The sequence below is a fragment of the Phoca vitulina genome, unplaced genomic scaffold (genome assembly GCF_004348235.1).
Source record: "Phoca vitulina isolate PV1807 unplaced genomic scaffold, GSC_HSeal_1.0 scaffold23, whole genome shotgun sequence".
In the NCBI taxonomy this organism is placed as follows: domain Eukaryota; kingdom Metazoa; phylum Chordata; class Mammalia; order Carnivora; family Phocidae; genus Phoca; species Phoca vitulina.
In genome coordinates this window covers 28,567,741-28,583,138 of record NW_022589726.1, presented here as the reverse complement: position 1 = coordinate 28,583,138, position 15,398 = coordinate 28,567,741, and the positions used below count along the sequence as shown (strand labels likewise).

The 15,398-nt window shown below is 34.4% G+C and overlaps 1 protein-coding gene across 3 annotated transcripts in view; it reads left to right on the top strand.

The window, feature by feature from the left end:
* Positions 1-15,398, top strand: part of CNTN1 (contactin 1) — a 362,269-nt gene that overhangs the window by 267,446 nt on the left and 79,425 nt on the right. For 2 of the 3 annotated variants that reach the window (XM_032420205.1, XM_032420204.1), the window contains one exon: positions 12,959-13,117. In XM_032420205.1, coding sequence (XP_032276096.1) covers positions 12,959-13,117 — 159 coding nt within the window. Of the gene's footprint in view, positions 1-4,507; positions 6,464-12,958; positions 13,118-15,398 lie in introns of those variants that run through there. The other variant, XM_032420206.1, reaches the window with a different exon arrangement.

Below are 15,398 nucleotides of genomic sequence, written 5' to 3'. Positions count from 1 at the left end.
TTCAGAATAAGTCACCTATCTTAAGCTTTAAGACGGGTCTTGAAAATTATCTAGTTCAACAGTTCATTTTACAAATTTAAAACTTACAACTGTGAGGATAATAAACTGGTAGACAACACTATAAGGCATGCACTAATATAAATTTAGATCACTTTTCTCTTTCCTCACTGGAGTACAGTGAGAGAAGTTTCCTTGGAAGATTTCTTCTCCTCTTCTTTAATTAATTGCTCCTGACTCTTCCTCGTCTCCTAATCAAACTGGTCAGCTTTTGGCAAACTGGAACTTAATCTTTGCTACACAGTCTGTCTGTATCCATGGCTCCCTTAAAAAATAATCATCAAACTTGCTGCTCCTCACTCAGATTCCAGGAGAGAAAAGAGAAAAGCTTTACAGAACTTAATAGCCATGGTATGATTTTAGACGCTGCATGGCAGTGCTGTATACATCTGTTATATTTACCAATGATGCCAAATTCCTCTGACAATTATGCCAATTATATCAAATTACAATAGCAGTACAGATAATCAGTGATACCTAAAAGTCTTTATGAGCATAAATAAATGGCAATTAGTTCATATTTTAAAAGTAATTTCAATTTATATTGGCAAAATATTATGTTTCCAACTCCAATCTTTATGCCGTGAAAAGACATGTATTATGAATACAAAATACAAAATAAAGATACATAATTACATAATTTAGTGTATAATATAAGACATAATAAAATATTATAAAGATATATATTATAAAAATACATATTCCATATAATGTATTGTGTATTTTTATACCATATAAAGATATATAATATTTATTAAAGCCTTATTACTTACCAGGCACCACTTTAAGAGATGGATATTATTATTATCCCCAATTTACACATAAGAAAATTGAGTCCCACTGAGGCTAAGTTACTAGCCCACGGTCATACAGGTACTAAGTAGAAGAACAAGATTTGAATCCAAGCAGTCTGACTTCAGATGTAATATCCAAGCTCATTGCTGGATCACAGTATAATCAAACACTAATTCAGATATATTCAAAAGATGAAATAATCAATATGGAAAAATTAAAAAGTAGGTCTCTTTCTTTATGGTAAGAAGTATTTATTCTATAGAAAGTCACAGATGCAGATTTTTGCAATTTTATTTTTGCCCATGATATATTTATGGCTGGCCTAATAACAGGAAATTATAGTAATTTAAAAAATATATATTTTAGCTACTCAACATTGTACAATTATAATAGCAAAAACAATTAATACAGTAGATGGTTTTAAAGCTTAATTTTAAAATGTGCTCTTTAGCTTTAAAATTAATTCATTCAAAATGTTTAAATGTTTACCTTATAATGTATATGCCTATGGGATTTTCATATAAATTTTATGATGTCATCTTAACAAAATTGCTGTGAAATAGTAGTGTAAGAACTGGTAATCCCATTTCATAAGCAAAGGAAGTTTAAAAAAGGAAAAGAAATAGTCTTCCGCTCTTATTTTATAAAGCCAGAAAGTGGCCAGATACTAGTGCTCCAAATATACTATGTTACTTATTTTTCCTCACTACTCCTTAATGTTCAACTTCCTGAAATATAAAAACCAGATCATATAATTTTTATTTTACATCTGCTTCACTGTTGGCATATGGTTTAATAAATTGCCCACCCAAACCACTGTGAGGCATTGATGATAATTCTAAGTTAAGTTAGAGAGTAGAGTAAAATTTTAAATTATTTGAAATTGGAATTTCAAACCTTCTCTTTTGGGTTCATTTTATCAAACAAAAGAAGACAAAAACACCTTAGCTTCATTGCTGAAAATATAACCAAGGAAAGACTTAGTAGTATAAAATCCCATTTAAGCAAAACAATTTTCTTACGTATGATTTTTGTGGAATCTGCCATTTCAAGGTTCTGGAACATCCAGTTCTTTCTTGATGGTGTTTTTGCAGACTGGCTTCCTGGCACCAACATCTCTCTGCCACCAGCCAACCTCACCAGCCCAGCCCCTGAGAATTTGATTGAGTCACAGGTTTTTTTCACACCTAAACAAATGAGAATAAAGGAAACTCAAAAAAAGTCTTTACTCTATAAACCTGTGATCAGTTTAAGAAGTTGCAGGGAGGAGATTTTAGTGCTTTTGAATTCCTATCACACAACTCCTTACACTACCATCATCCCTGGGATTCATTAAGACATACTCGAAGAGAAAGGAAGAAATGTGAAAAGTGTTCTCTGACTGTAGATTCTCTCTCGGTATCCTACAAAAACCACCTGTACCATAGTTCGCACCCTCTCCACTTCCTCTCGAAGGTGACCACGGGATCCCTGTTCTTGTGTGACAGAACACCCCATGTGTTATCTAAATGTGACTTAGGATGTATCATTACATCAGCACAGCAGTGAATTCTGTCTTTCCTCTGCTACAGCACTTTTCCATTGTCGTGTTTGACTGCACAATACACTCGCAAGTCAATGCATATTCTGGCATAAATCCCAAGGCTTTTTTTTCCCCCTAAACAGTAACACACTATTTTAATTTCTAATTATCCAATATTCACAGTCAGTAATGGTTGCTCTGTGGACACAAGAGGAGGTGAGGAAGTTGGCTGTGATTTATGTGTATTTCCCAGGGCAGTGGGGGAGTGCCAAGTCCTTTGACTGAAAGTGGACTGGGATGGTGCAAGTGAGTAAGACTTAGCATATTGAAGGGACAACCTTGAATCCACTTCATTTTAGAAAAGAAGTAATGCACAAATTTATCAGTAACAAATAACTTGTGATATGCCAAGATGTAGTGATCCCTTGTGTGAGTGTCACTAAATAATCTAGGGTCTGTCACACTGAAGAGCACACATCTGGGCTTCAGCTCCCTACAGTCTTGCTGGCTGTCAAGAACCAGAGCTTGAGCAGCTCCACACGTTCCCGAGAATTCCTCCAGGAGCACAGGACCCTTACTGACAGGAGTATGTCAGATCTGTCTGGTACTGGTGTTTTAAACAACTTGGAGGACCACTGTCTGATATGTTCCTGTGTATGCTGGTAGCTATGGTGCCTAAATCAAGGAAATGATACTCCGTTGTGCAGCAGTTACACTCACTGTGTAAGTGTGCATAGTACCCTCTCGCCAGACTTAAAAAGTCAGGTTTCAGAGAAGCAAACTCTGGTAATATAGCAAAAACTACCAAAACTATTTAAAGGTGGAGGGAGGGGTGCATGGATGGAATATATCCAAAATTATTAATTTCACTTCTCATTGAAAACTTAGAAATCTCATGTGTTTAAAGTGACAAGTGAGTTTGGTGACCTTTGTTACCATTTATCATAATGACAAAATTTGCAATAAGTAGTCAGCAGAAGCAAGTTTTCTCGTAGATATTGTTTTTCATATTTAAATAGCTATCACCAGGGAGACAGTAGTGGTTATAAAGTGGTCTACTTCTAATAATCAAATTATCCTTAGTTATGGTTAGGGGAAAGAGGTGGATGATCATCTTGTGATTTTCTCTAATAAAATAGTTATTATATCATCCATGATTTTCTCTAATAACATAGTTAATATACACATACAGTCATTAAAAGATCTATATGGTGCAGTAGAAAAGGTATGACTTTTGGCATTAAGCAAACGTACCTTAGAAAGCCACTTCAGGGACACCTGGGTGGCTCCGTCGGTTAAGCGTCTGCCTTCAGGTCAGGGCGTGATCCCGGGGTCCTGAGATCGAGCCCCTCATCGGACTCCCTTCTCAGCAGAAAGTCTGTTTCTCCCTCTCCCTCTGCCACTCCCCCTGCTTGTACTCTCTCTCTTTCTCTCTGTCAAATAAGTAAATAAAATCTTTAAAAAAAATTAAAATAAAAGAAAGCCACTTCACCTACTATTTAAGCTGTGGTCTTAACCTAGTCAGTTCATCACTATAAGATTCAGATTCCATATTTATGAAGAGAATAATAATAGTTAGAATTTACACATTGACCATGGAGACTTTTTATAAATATCTTCCTTTACTTCCTCCTGCTGTGCTTTTAATGTATATATATGCATAAAAAATAAATACCATATTACTCATGACACAAATTCCTGTGACATCCATTCCCAAATACTGATTAATTTCTTAGAATCATTGCTAAATTCACCCTTTGTATTTTTTCTTAGTTAGAAGCTATCAAGCATATGTTTTAGTAAGTAGACTTGCACTATATGGCATGAAATTACAAAGGTTCTAGTGTTTGTTTGTTTAAGGCAGTGGCGGGGGAAGGGATCCAGGTACAGCTCTTGTTCTTTAGAAAGGCAGTCACTGTTACTGGGGAATGGAGGTTTGATTGGGCCAAAGCTTGTCACTTTAGCCTTTTTTCTTTTGGACCCCCATCTCCAGTGTCTAGAAGAAGATGTTTTTCTTTGCTCTTATTTCAACTTACCCATCAAGGACTCATGGCAAATCCCCAAAGTACATGGCTTCCTGCCCCTAAATGGGCATCCACACTGTCCCTTCAGCCTTGATCTTTCCTCTTGCAGGTAAAAACAGAAAAGGTGGAGAGAAAAACATGGTGGATCCTTTTCTCCCCGTCTGTGCCAGCCTGCCTCCAACCTGGTGATCGTTGACACTCACCATTTGTGTGAAAGCTTTTTTTCTTTTTTCTTTTTTTAACATATTATACTAGATTTTACTAATTAACTCAATATTATAGCTCCTGCAGTTTTCCCTTCCAATCTAGTTCTTAGAGGATTTTTCCTTTTGAAACTTCTAAACATACTTTTGAGCAGGAACATATTTTAAAATATAATTATATAGCTTCACTAATATGAAAAATGGCTAGTGAACTAACCTAGTACATCTTATAATGGCCAAGTGAAATTTTTGTGTTTTCATGTCCTGTTTTTCTTTGAAATTATATATCTCATAAATTAGCTCATTACCTGAAAAAAATTATGAAGAAATGGTGAATTTTAATACAAAAGTATTGCCACTGAATGGACTGTTTGATTTAGCCAAGCAGCTAATGAACAGTGTTGTTGTCAAATTCACTAAGGAGTCATCTTAATTAAGACACAGGCTAAGGGGCATTACTCCAGTAGTCTTTTGTATCCTGGTGCCATATATATATTCTTTGGCAAGAATGGATGAAAAGCAGCAATAAACAACTCACGACTGCCCATGGCTCTGTAGGGTTTTTGGCACAATTCCTGGGATTGGGAAGTGAAAATGGACAGCATGTGGAGAAAATTGTCATCTCGGTAGCAAGGTTTAAGTGAAGATACCAAGCCATTAACAGCACGTATGCGTATTTAATTTTATTAACTCCTACTGTCAGCCTTCTTGGATCTTTAATTTGGGCAGGAAGTTGGAGACTTTTACTGGAAGGACTTGAGGAGAAGTGAAGGATAAAAAGGAAGTGTATATAATTCTTTCTGGAACTGCTTAAATTTCATTGTTTGAAAATACTTTCATTTTCCCTCTTTGGTCAAAGAGATATGCTTAAAATTCTTGTTTCTTCACCAGAAATAGTTTTGCTCTGAAACAGGTTTATATTTAGGTATAGGGTATTATATGAACTTCTCATTTAGTAACTCAAGCAACTCCATCTGTTGTTGGAAGAACTCTCAGGAAAGCTTTGAGGGATATGGATATGACTCTTAAATACATATGCAGTGTTCTTTTTAAAATAATTCATTAGTCATCATAAAAGAATAAATGTTTCTGGCTCAAGATGTTACTTAATTTCCATCTTTTTAATTTTTTAAATTTTCTCGTCTCAGTCATTGTCACAGATGGAACTGTCTTAGAGTTTAGACTAGAGATCCAGATCAATTACCATGTTAATATGATATTTAAAATTAATTTGAGATTCTCATGTACCTATAAATATCATCATGGAGATATGTGCATGAATCATCATTGTGGGCATCTTCTTACATAGTTCATAATTGAAAGTATACCACCAAGACCAGATGGCAATATAGTTTGAAAAGAAAGAATTTAAAAATTAGGAAGGAAATCACATGACAAGTATGCCTTTCCTGGTGCCAGGAAAGGGAGAATATTCTTGTTTAAATAAACTGCATCGATGACAAGTACAGGTTCTACAAATTCATTGCTCTCCCTTTAGCCTTATTCTCATTACTAATGGATCTAAGTTCACTTTTATAAATGTTAGAGGTTAAAAAACTACCACACTCCTATTAAATGGTAGGGATATTTACCATTTAGCTTTATCTTAGGACAGCTTTAAACATTGACAAAATCACATGACATTGAACTGTATTTCATAACATTATGGTAGAGCCATTGTCTTAACTAATTTTGAGAACAGAAATAGGCCTGTAATAATAAAGGAACTTTAGCTGACACATGGAAAGAAGAGGAAGAAGTTGCTTATCCTAATATAACTGATGTTCTCTCAGTAATGTCATTTTAAGATTATTTTGTTTTAAAAGAGGAGATAATTTGTTCTGAATAATTTTTGTTTCCTTAACATTCAAACTTTTCATTAAAATTGGCTATTTTAGTAAAAATAAACAATGAACCACAGAATATTTACATGTGGTGTTTGCTTTAATTACTTACCGGAAATTACAGGTAGAAAGAGAGTGATACTAGATATCTTTCATGCTTGCAGCAACTCTGGAACATGAAGGTTTCTATTAAATACATGTGCCATGTGGAAGGGAGTCCCAAAAGGACCAGGAGTTTTGGGGTCCGGTTGTTTAGAAAGTCCGGGTTTAAGAGGAAGAAAGTACACTTGTATTTAGCACTGCCTGAGGACTGGCATAGACTCAAGTGATGTCTGGGGTGTAGTCAAGGCTGCTCTGCAGCCCAGTGAATTCTGGAGGCTCCCAATTTCAAGTCTTCTATCCCATTTGACTCATCAGAAAATGTGTCTCAATTACTGACTGAGAAAATATGGTCAGACTATAGTGTGTGAGTAATCATTTTGAAAGTACTTTTTTGGGTGCCTGGGTGGCTCAGTTGTTAAGCGTCTGCCTTCGGCTCAGGTCATGGTCCCAGGGTCCTGGGATCGAGCCCCGCATCAGGCTCCCTGCTCAGTGGGAAGCCTGCTTCTCCCTCTCCCACTCCCCCTGCTTGTGTTCCCTCTCTCGCTATTTCTCTCTCTGTCAAATAAATAAAATCTTAAAAAAAAAAAAGTACTTTTTTTTGGCTATTTTTCCTCAAATGTCTAAACTCTTTTTCATTGAATGTTACTACATTCCTAAAGAAGAAATGACAAAATTGATAAATAATTGTGTTCTTGCTCATTTTTTCCTCTGATTACATATGAATAAGAGCTGAGTGGAAATCACATCTGTATTTTGTTCATACATAGGTATTTTTTCCTAAAGACACTCGTAAAATTCAGGAAAGACTAACAGATGCCTTTAGAGTGATCAAGAAAAACTGGGGGTGTATTGAGTATGAATTTATAGATGGGTGATGTGTTTATCTTGATTTATCTGAGTTAACAGATCAAGCAAAGATTTAAAAGTTATGATCAATGTATTACAGTTTTTGTCCTTTTTTCTAAAGTGTACAGCTGTGCCCAAGTAATTCATATGATTCCCAACAAGAAAGGACTCCAAAGAAAAGCTCAATACCATTTTTGAATTTGATTCTGATAACGCTGTTTTAAATAATTGTACTATAGTTATTGAAAAGATGGTCTCATGGCAAATTGGTTGTGTTTACATCCTAGCTTTCTCATTTGCTAGCTGGATGACTATCGTCATTTAATCTCTCCATGTCTCTGTTTCCTCATCTGTAAAATAGGGAAAATAATGGCACCTACATCATTAGTTATTGGTAAGAATTATGAAAGATTTAGCAAGTACTTCAATATGATAAGGACTCAGTAAAATATTTTTATTAAAATATACAATATAAAATTTTTACTCACTGGGGTACCTGAGTGGCTCAGTCAGTTAAGCGTCTGCCTTTGGCTCAGGTCATGATCCCAGTGTCCTGATATCAAGCCCCACATCAGGCTCTCTGCTCAGCAGGGAGCCTGCTTCTCCCTCTCCCTCTGCCTGCCTCTCTCTCTGTCAAATAAATAAATAAAATCTTTTAAAAAAATTTTATTCACTGTTTTATGTCATGTAAATTTTATGTTGTTATGAGTTCACACTTGTTTTAAAAATAACAGACAAGCCCAAGAAAACAACAGGGTAAACTTGTCAGTATTCAGGTAGTTCTTTGGAGGTCTTTTGCAGACAGGCACATTTGGGTGACAAGATCTAAATTTCAAATGGGCTTTTTCTCATTTCATGTGGGTTATGCTGGAAAACCCAGTCTATTGTCCTGATTCTGCCCTCTGTTACAGACTAGCTGTGTAATGCTGGCCATAGCCCTTCTACGCTTCTGCGTCCTTTGTACAGATATTGGCTTACATGAGCTCTAAAATGTATATGATCTATATTACATATTGAAGTGTTTCTGTTATTTGCCTGCAATCAATGATTTCATAGTTAAAACATTGAGAACCTAGAGGAATTTAGGGAAAGAGGGTATAGATGTTACAAATTGATACTGCATTGAACCACAGAGGATAGGGGACCATTCTGGCAATTTCTACAGTCCTTCAGTAGGTTAAAAAACAAGATAGAAACACATTTCGGTAATTGTAGACTCCTGCCTGACTTTGAAGAACCTACAACACAGAAACATAACACTAACAAGGACCTTGGTAGACCACTAATTATACCCTGTAGGTGAGATTTTATGGAGCATTCTCAATCAGCAATCTCTGAGAGGGATATTTCAAGCCAGAGGGAAAAAAATAGTGAAAAACAAGAATAGTAAGAGAGAAGGTAATGTAACTGGAAGGGAAGTATATAGTAGCAGCCTCTATGGGGAGAAGTATAGAAAGGTAACTCCTAGAAAGATAGAGATAGGGGCGCCTGGGTGGCTCAGTTGGTTAAGCGACTGCCTTCGGCTCAGGTCATGATCCTGGAGTCCCGGGATCGAGTCCCGCATCGGGCTCCCTGCTTGGCAGGGAGTCTGCTTCTCCCTCTGACCCTCCTCCCTCTCATGCTCTCTGTCTCTCATTCTCTCTCTCTCAAATAAATAAATAAAATCTTTAAAAAAAAAAAAAAAGAAAGATAGAGATAGAGCACTGTGATTTTGAATAGGAAAAGGAGATGCAGAGTATCAACACTGAAGTTTGCACTGTTAATTCTATAAAAGGAGAATTTGGTCAGACTGTCGATAAAAAACAAAAAGAGAAAGTATACTTTAAATAGCTTTTTATCTCCTCCCCCAGATCTTTCTCATTTTTCTCCTCATTTCCTTCTCTTTCCAGCTTCCTACATATTTAATGGTAGTGAGAAGAATCGAAAGAAAGCTTTTACCAGCACTAGTCAGAGAAATATCCCAGTTCCTCCACACCCTCACCTGCAATCTTTAGTGATTAAAAACAAAAGAAAGAAAGAAAATGGAAGGCTAAAATAATTTCTAATCTAATGTATCTAGACATTTAAAATGCATGTGAAATTCCAAAGGTCCTTTCTATCTAAACAATGTCTCTGTTTCATTATAATTTAAATTTGGCATAAATAACATTCTTAGGAACCATTAGCTATCTGCCTGAGGACCACCTAAGATATTGGAAAGACATATTAGTAGAGTAATAATGAAATAAGCTGCATGTAACAGTCTATTTGCTTACATTTTTCCTGGCTTCAATTCTTTACTTACAGATTTCTTGGGAGTATACAACAATAGGAGTTTAAAGAGAGGGAGAGAGGAGGCAGAAAAAATAGAAACAGAGGGAAAGAGGAGGCAGAGAAAAAAGGAGAAAGAAAGGAGGAAGAGAGAGAGAGAAAGGGAGAAAGGGAGGAGGAAGGAAGAAGGAACTCTTAGTCAGAATCATGTATTGCTTTTTTTTTCCCCACTGATGAAAGAATAACCAAGGGTGACCAGTTCCTAATGCCTTTTTGTGTGTGTGCTGAGGAACAAGTAGTTGCATTATTTTACTTTCTACCATAACACTTTTTTTCTCCATTCTGAGCAGAAAAAATGAACAAGTATTATCAGCTACACTGCTTTGAAAATCTTCCTCCTGGAGACAGTACAGTACTGGCCCTGAGTTTAACTCCAAGGCTGTGCAAGTTTGTCTCTATAGTACCACTCTGTTTTTGCTACATCCTGATTTCTTAGTACAAACGAAGGGACTACACATTCCCAACTTTTCCTCACCTTCAACAAATTTATCAGAAAACACTTTATTTTTAAGTGAAAACAAGTGGTAAGTGAACAATCTGATAAACAGATCCCTCCCAATTATTAACAAATACTAATAATTACTCCTGCTAAGTAACTCAGATGCCCAGAAAGCTCTTGCAGGAATAAAAACAGTAATACTTTTAGTAGCTAAAGTTTACTGAGGGCTTTTTATGGACTAGGTCTACCACTACCTTCTTTAAAGATATTGTTTCAATCCTAAAAAATGGTTCTATATGATCAACTTTTATTACTCCCATTTTGCAGATGAGAAAATGGAAACAATAAATTTGAAAAACTTGCCCAAGATAAATCAGGGCACAGAATTTTAAGTCAAGCCAATTTTAAACTCTGAAATCTCTGCCTTTAATAGTGTTTTTCTCTCAGGTATTTTCCAGGAGATATTTGGAGTCGATTACTAGATGGATAGGTCTACTCCACATTAACAAGTTACACTGCCACACCAGGGTTTTGAGGATTATCAACCAACACCTTTCCATTTGTTCTCTTAACTTCACCTCTTTATGATGATATTCAAGGCAAATGGAAGAAGGGAGCTTGTATTGTGGATGACTGCTATCTTTATAGAACTATGTGGGAGTTTAATTGTGATAAACTCATTTATATATGCACCAAAATATTTATTAAGAACCCATTAGAGGCCAGGCATATATCAGAGGGAAAAACTGTAAAGGTAATTACAGTATTTTGCTCAACAATGTCTCTCTTCCTTGAATGGATGACTGAGTAAAATTATTTTGCATATAGTATTCCAACAAATATGTTCATAACATACAACTCTAGTCTGACCTTTTAAAATATTACTCATTTGCCACTCCAAGAACTTCAGAGAATAACAGCAGGCAAATAATTTACACTTGCACAGTTAAAGCCTACCCTATGACAATTTTGTCTTAAATTCCCCTTAATATTTTCTTCATACCTTTGTGCTCAGAAAAAGTATCTGAATGCATGACTTTCTCTTCCTTTTAAAAATAATTTCCCTTATTTTTCATCTCTATTTTTAAATTTTAATACCCTGAAATATTCCATTTAATCATTGACTTGGGATGATGCTTTATGTGAAGTAAAGGGGTAATGAAAAATGCAGTTTTTTCTTTCTGAATATTGCATGTGTTCTATATTACTTATGTGTCTATTTTCATTTATTCTGCGTGTTGTATTTTTTACTTTTAATTAACATCAAGAAGTATAAGTACACTATTACAAATTATACATTTATAAAAGTTTATTTACCTTTCTATTCATATGTTATATACCTCCAAATAATAAAATTTACTGCCATCAATAGGATGTGTCTTGTGTTATTTTAGTATTAGCAGTAATATATTTGTGTGAATCTACCTACACCTCTTCCCCCTCAGGACCACCCACTAGGAGATTGTCTATACCTTTTCAAAGACCAAAACCCATTTGGAGGGAAAAAAAAGCCATGAAACCATGTAGGCTAAACATCTGATTTGATCAATAAATAGTAAGGCATTTATATTTAGCTAAGAGATAAAAACAAATGTCTTATTTAGTACTACATTCAATACGAAAAACTAAAGATATCATTTTAACAAAGTTGTAATTATATTTAATATGCCTAAATTAGTTGGGGATGGACCCTTTCTGGTGCAAAGAAAACAAGTGATAGTATTTTCTGAAATGTCTATTAAAGGATGTCTCTATTAACCGGGAAACTTCTTTAGCATTGTAAGCAATGGATGCCACTGTACCACTTAAAGCATGTTTTTTCTCATTTTTAAAAACAAGAAATTGTGATGCAAAGTATAAATATCTTGTATGCCATTATCATGGCATTTTTGCTTTCAATTATAGTTATTTATTTGCTGGTCCATTTCACCCTTTTCAAGACAAAAAGCTCTTCAAAACCCAGAAGTTATGTCTCATTTGTCTTTTCATTTCTACCACCAGGTACAGTGCTCTCATTGAATAATATTGGTGCTGAGTTAGGAAGCATCTATGAAAACCTATTTTTAACATTGTTTTATGTTTTGCATTAATAACTTTTCTGTCCTAAGCCTCTTCAATATATTATTCAATGTTTCAGGGCATTTCTGGTATATCTCTGAGTTGACAATTGTTTTCTACATTTTATAGAAGTAGAAATATTTCTTTTAATATTATTTATGCCTGTTATTATAACTAACATGAAATATATTATCCAAAATGATACATATAATCATTCCCAGATTGTATGTATTTTCTACTCCAAGTAAAATAAATTTCCAATAACCATTTAGGGATATAGAAAAGTATTTGCCATTTATGGGAGGCACAGTGAAATATTTGACTAACTATTCTCATATCTGGACTGAATTGTGCTACCATATCTGATTTATGCATTCGGCAAGCATTTCTTAAATTGTACTGTGCCACAATCTGTTAGGTCCTCTTAATGCCAACTGCATTTTCTAAGTCAAAGATTTTCATGTGTATCCATTTTATGAGCCAAAGATTGTCATATGTATCTTGAATGATAATGCCATTTTAAAATGATAGCATGTATCTCCTTATTTAAAAAGAGACACTGTGAAATCATTTAGTGAAGACCATAAGTACTATTATTATCACCTCTTATAGTTTATATTTAAAAGGAATGTGGTAACACTGATTATATTGTATAAATGTTCTTTGGATTAATTTCAAAGAAGATGCTTTTGTATTCTAATGTGCACTTAATTCACTAATTGGGATTCACTGATTCATTACCCAAATTTTCATTCCAGGCCCTCCAGGCCCTCCAGGTGGTCTACGAATAGAAGACATTAGAGCCACTTCTGTGGCTCTTACATGGAGCCGTGGTTCAGACAATCATAGTCCTATATCAAAATACACTATTCAGACCAAGACTATTCTTTCAGATGACTGGAAAGATGCAAAGACAGGTGAGTTTCATTTGTCTGATTAATCTGTACATTTTTTTAAATGAATTCCTTTATCAAAAATGAATATCTGGATTTTTTAAGGATTTCATCTACCTTGAAGTTCTTTCCTATTTTTAAACTTTTTTTTTTTAAGTATCCCAGTGCATTAGTAGTGAAGGAAACCACAAGGAACTTAGACATTTTAAAACTGCAGGGGAAGAAGCAGTGGGTCTGTATCTATAATGGGAAAGCAAAGAGAGGCCTCCTGGTTTTCTAATTTGAGCTCTGTGTAATTCTAAGATTTACTAGGGGAAAAAGAACTTTGGGAAATCTTTTTTTTTTTTTTTGGCAAATGACATCTATAGCTTATTATTTATGACCCATTTTTTACAATTATATAGGTACTATAATTCTGCATTTTTAAAAGCCACTTTGATTATAAATATTAATTTAAGCACCCAATTCTTATTACCATAACCTTTACTTTTCAAAGATGATCTTACCTGCTTTGAATTTCCTCAAAACATCTTCAAGGAAGTTTTGGATTTTAATTTTTTTCTTATATTAAGATTTTCTAAAAGTTGATCAGGAAAAAAAATAAATGAGTAAATGGGCTCCTTCCTGTCCGTAATTATTACATCCTCATTTGTCATGACTAGCCTGTAATTTCACACAGCAGTTTATCTCTTATAATATCAAAGAAGATAGATGATCCTTTTGATAAAATAACCTGCTTCTGTTTGTCATTTTGACATTATTTTTAAACAAACTTAGTGTTGCTAGAGTTTCTTTTAGATACATAATGAAGACATAGAAATATGTGCTCAGTTGTCATCAGAGGAGAGAAAAAAAGACAAAAGTGAATAAAATGTTTATCCTTTTTAAAAAAATGAAAAAGAATTAATCCCAGCGTATCCCAAACCTGCTCTCATTTTTGCTTCATCTTAAGGTAATGAGATTTATTTGTATTGATCACTGAGAGGTTTTAATTTAGATTTAGTTTACTTTGATAATTTATTGCTATCATGGAAAATGAACCAAATATGAACTTGAAGCCTGTTATGAGGGTTTACATATATTCTAGTATTAAGTGATTCTCCACATAAGTGTATAGAATACACATGAGTTAGAAATAGGTAAAATATTTCTATTACATCATGTTGCTGAGTATAAGAGTTACTTATAAATATGCTTGGCAAAATCAGACCATTTGAAAAATTACCTAAGAAACCATTTAGATGTTTGATAAACCTAAAGTGTGGGCAGTTTCTATTTCTCTGAAGACAATGAAAATGGATGATAATGATGAAACTATAGATAATATTAGATATTTGGACAAATTGACACTGATTATAGATACTAGAGAACAAAATGTAATAAACACATTTAAAATTTTTGTTTGCTTTGAAAAAGGAATAATAATTGTAATCATTTCCATTAATTATGTATGCTTACTGGGTAGCTCAATTAAAATACCCTTCTCATTAAAAAAAAAAATCTATCTATCTATCTATCTATATATATATTCCACTAGAAAGCAAGTTCCATGAGGATAAAGATTTTGTTTTATTCACTACTCTATCCTTAGCTCCTAGATCATGGCCCTTAATGCTTATTTATTAAACACATTCACTGAGCCTCCGTTGTATGCCAGAACCAGTCCTACATGCTGGATATACACCTGACCATCCACGAAAAAAACAGAGAGAGGAAACACACACACACACACACACACACACACACACACACACACACACATCAATCCTGCCCTCAAAGCTTTTACATTCTAGTAGGAAAGATGATGATGAACAAATAACAAATCACTGAACTCTACCTCTGAAACTAATAATACACTATATGTTAATTAATTGAATTTAAATAAAATAAAATTTAAAAAAAGAAAAGAAGAAAAAATAAAACGTATAGTAAGTCATATGGTGATTAGTGCTAAAGAGAAACATTAGAGAAGAGGACTCAGGCTGCAGGTGTTGCATTTTAAAAAGGGTGCTTTTGATATTAGTATAGTCACCCCAACTTTCTCATGGTTCCTGTTCACATGTTTTATCTTTTACAACTGTCAACCTATTTGTATCTTTGAATCTAAAGTATGTTTTCTGTTGAAACATATAGTTGCATCTTATTTTTTTTAATTTTTTATTGTTATGTTAATCACCATACATTACATCATTAGTTTTTGATGTAGTGTTCCATGATTCATTGTTTGTGCATAACACCCAGTGCTCCATGCAGAACGTGCCCTCTTTAATACCCATCACCAGGCTAACCCATCCTCCCACCCCCC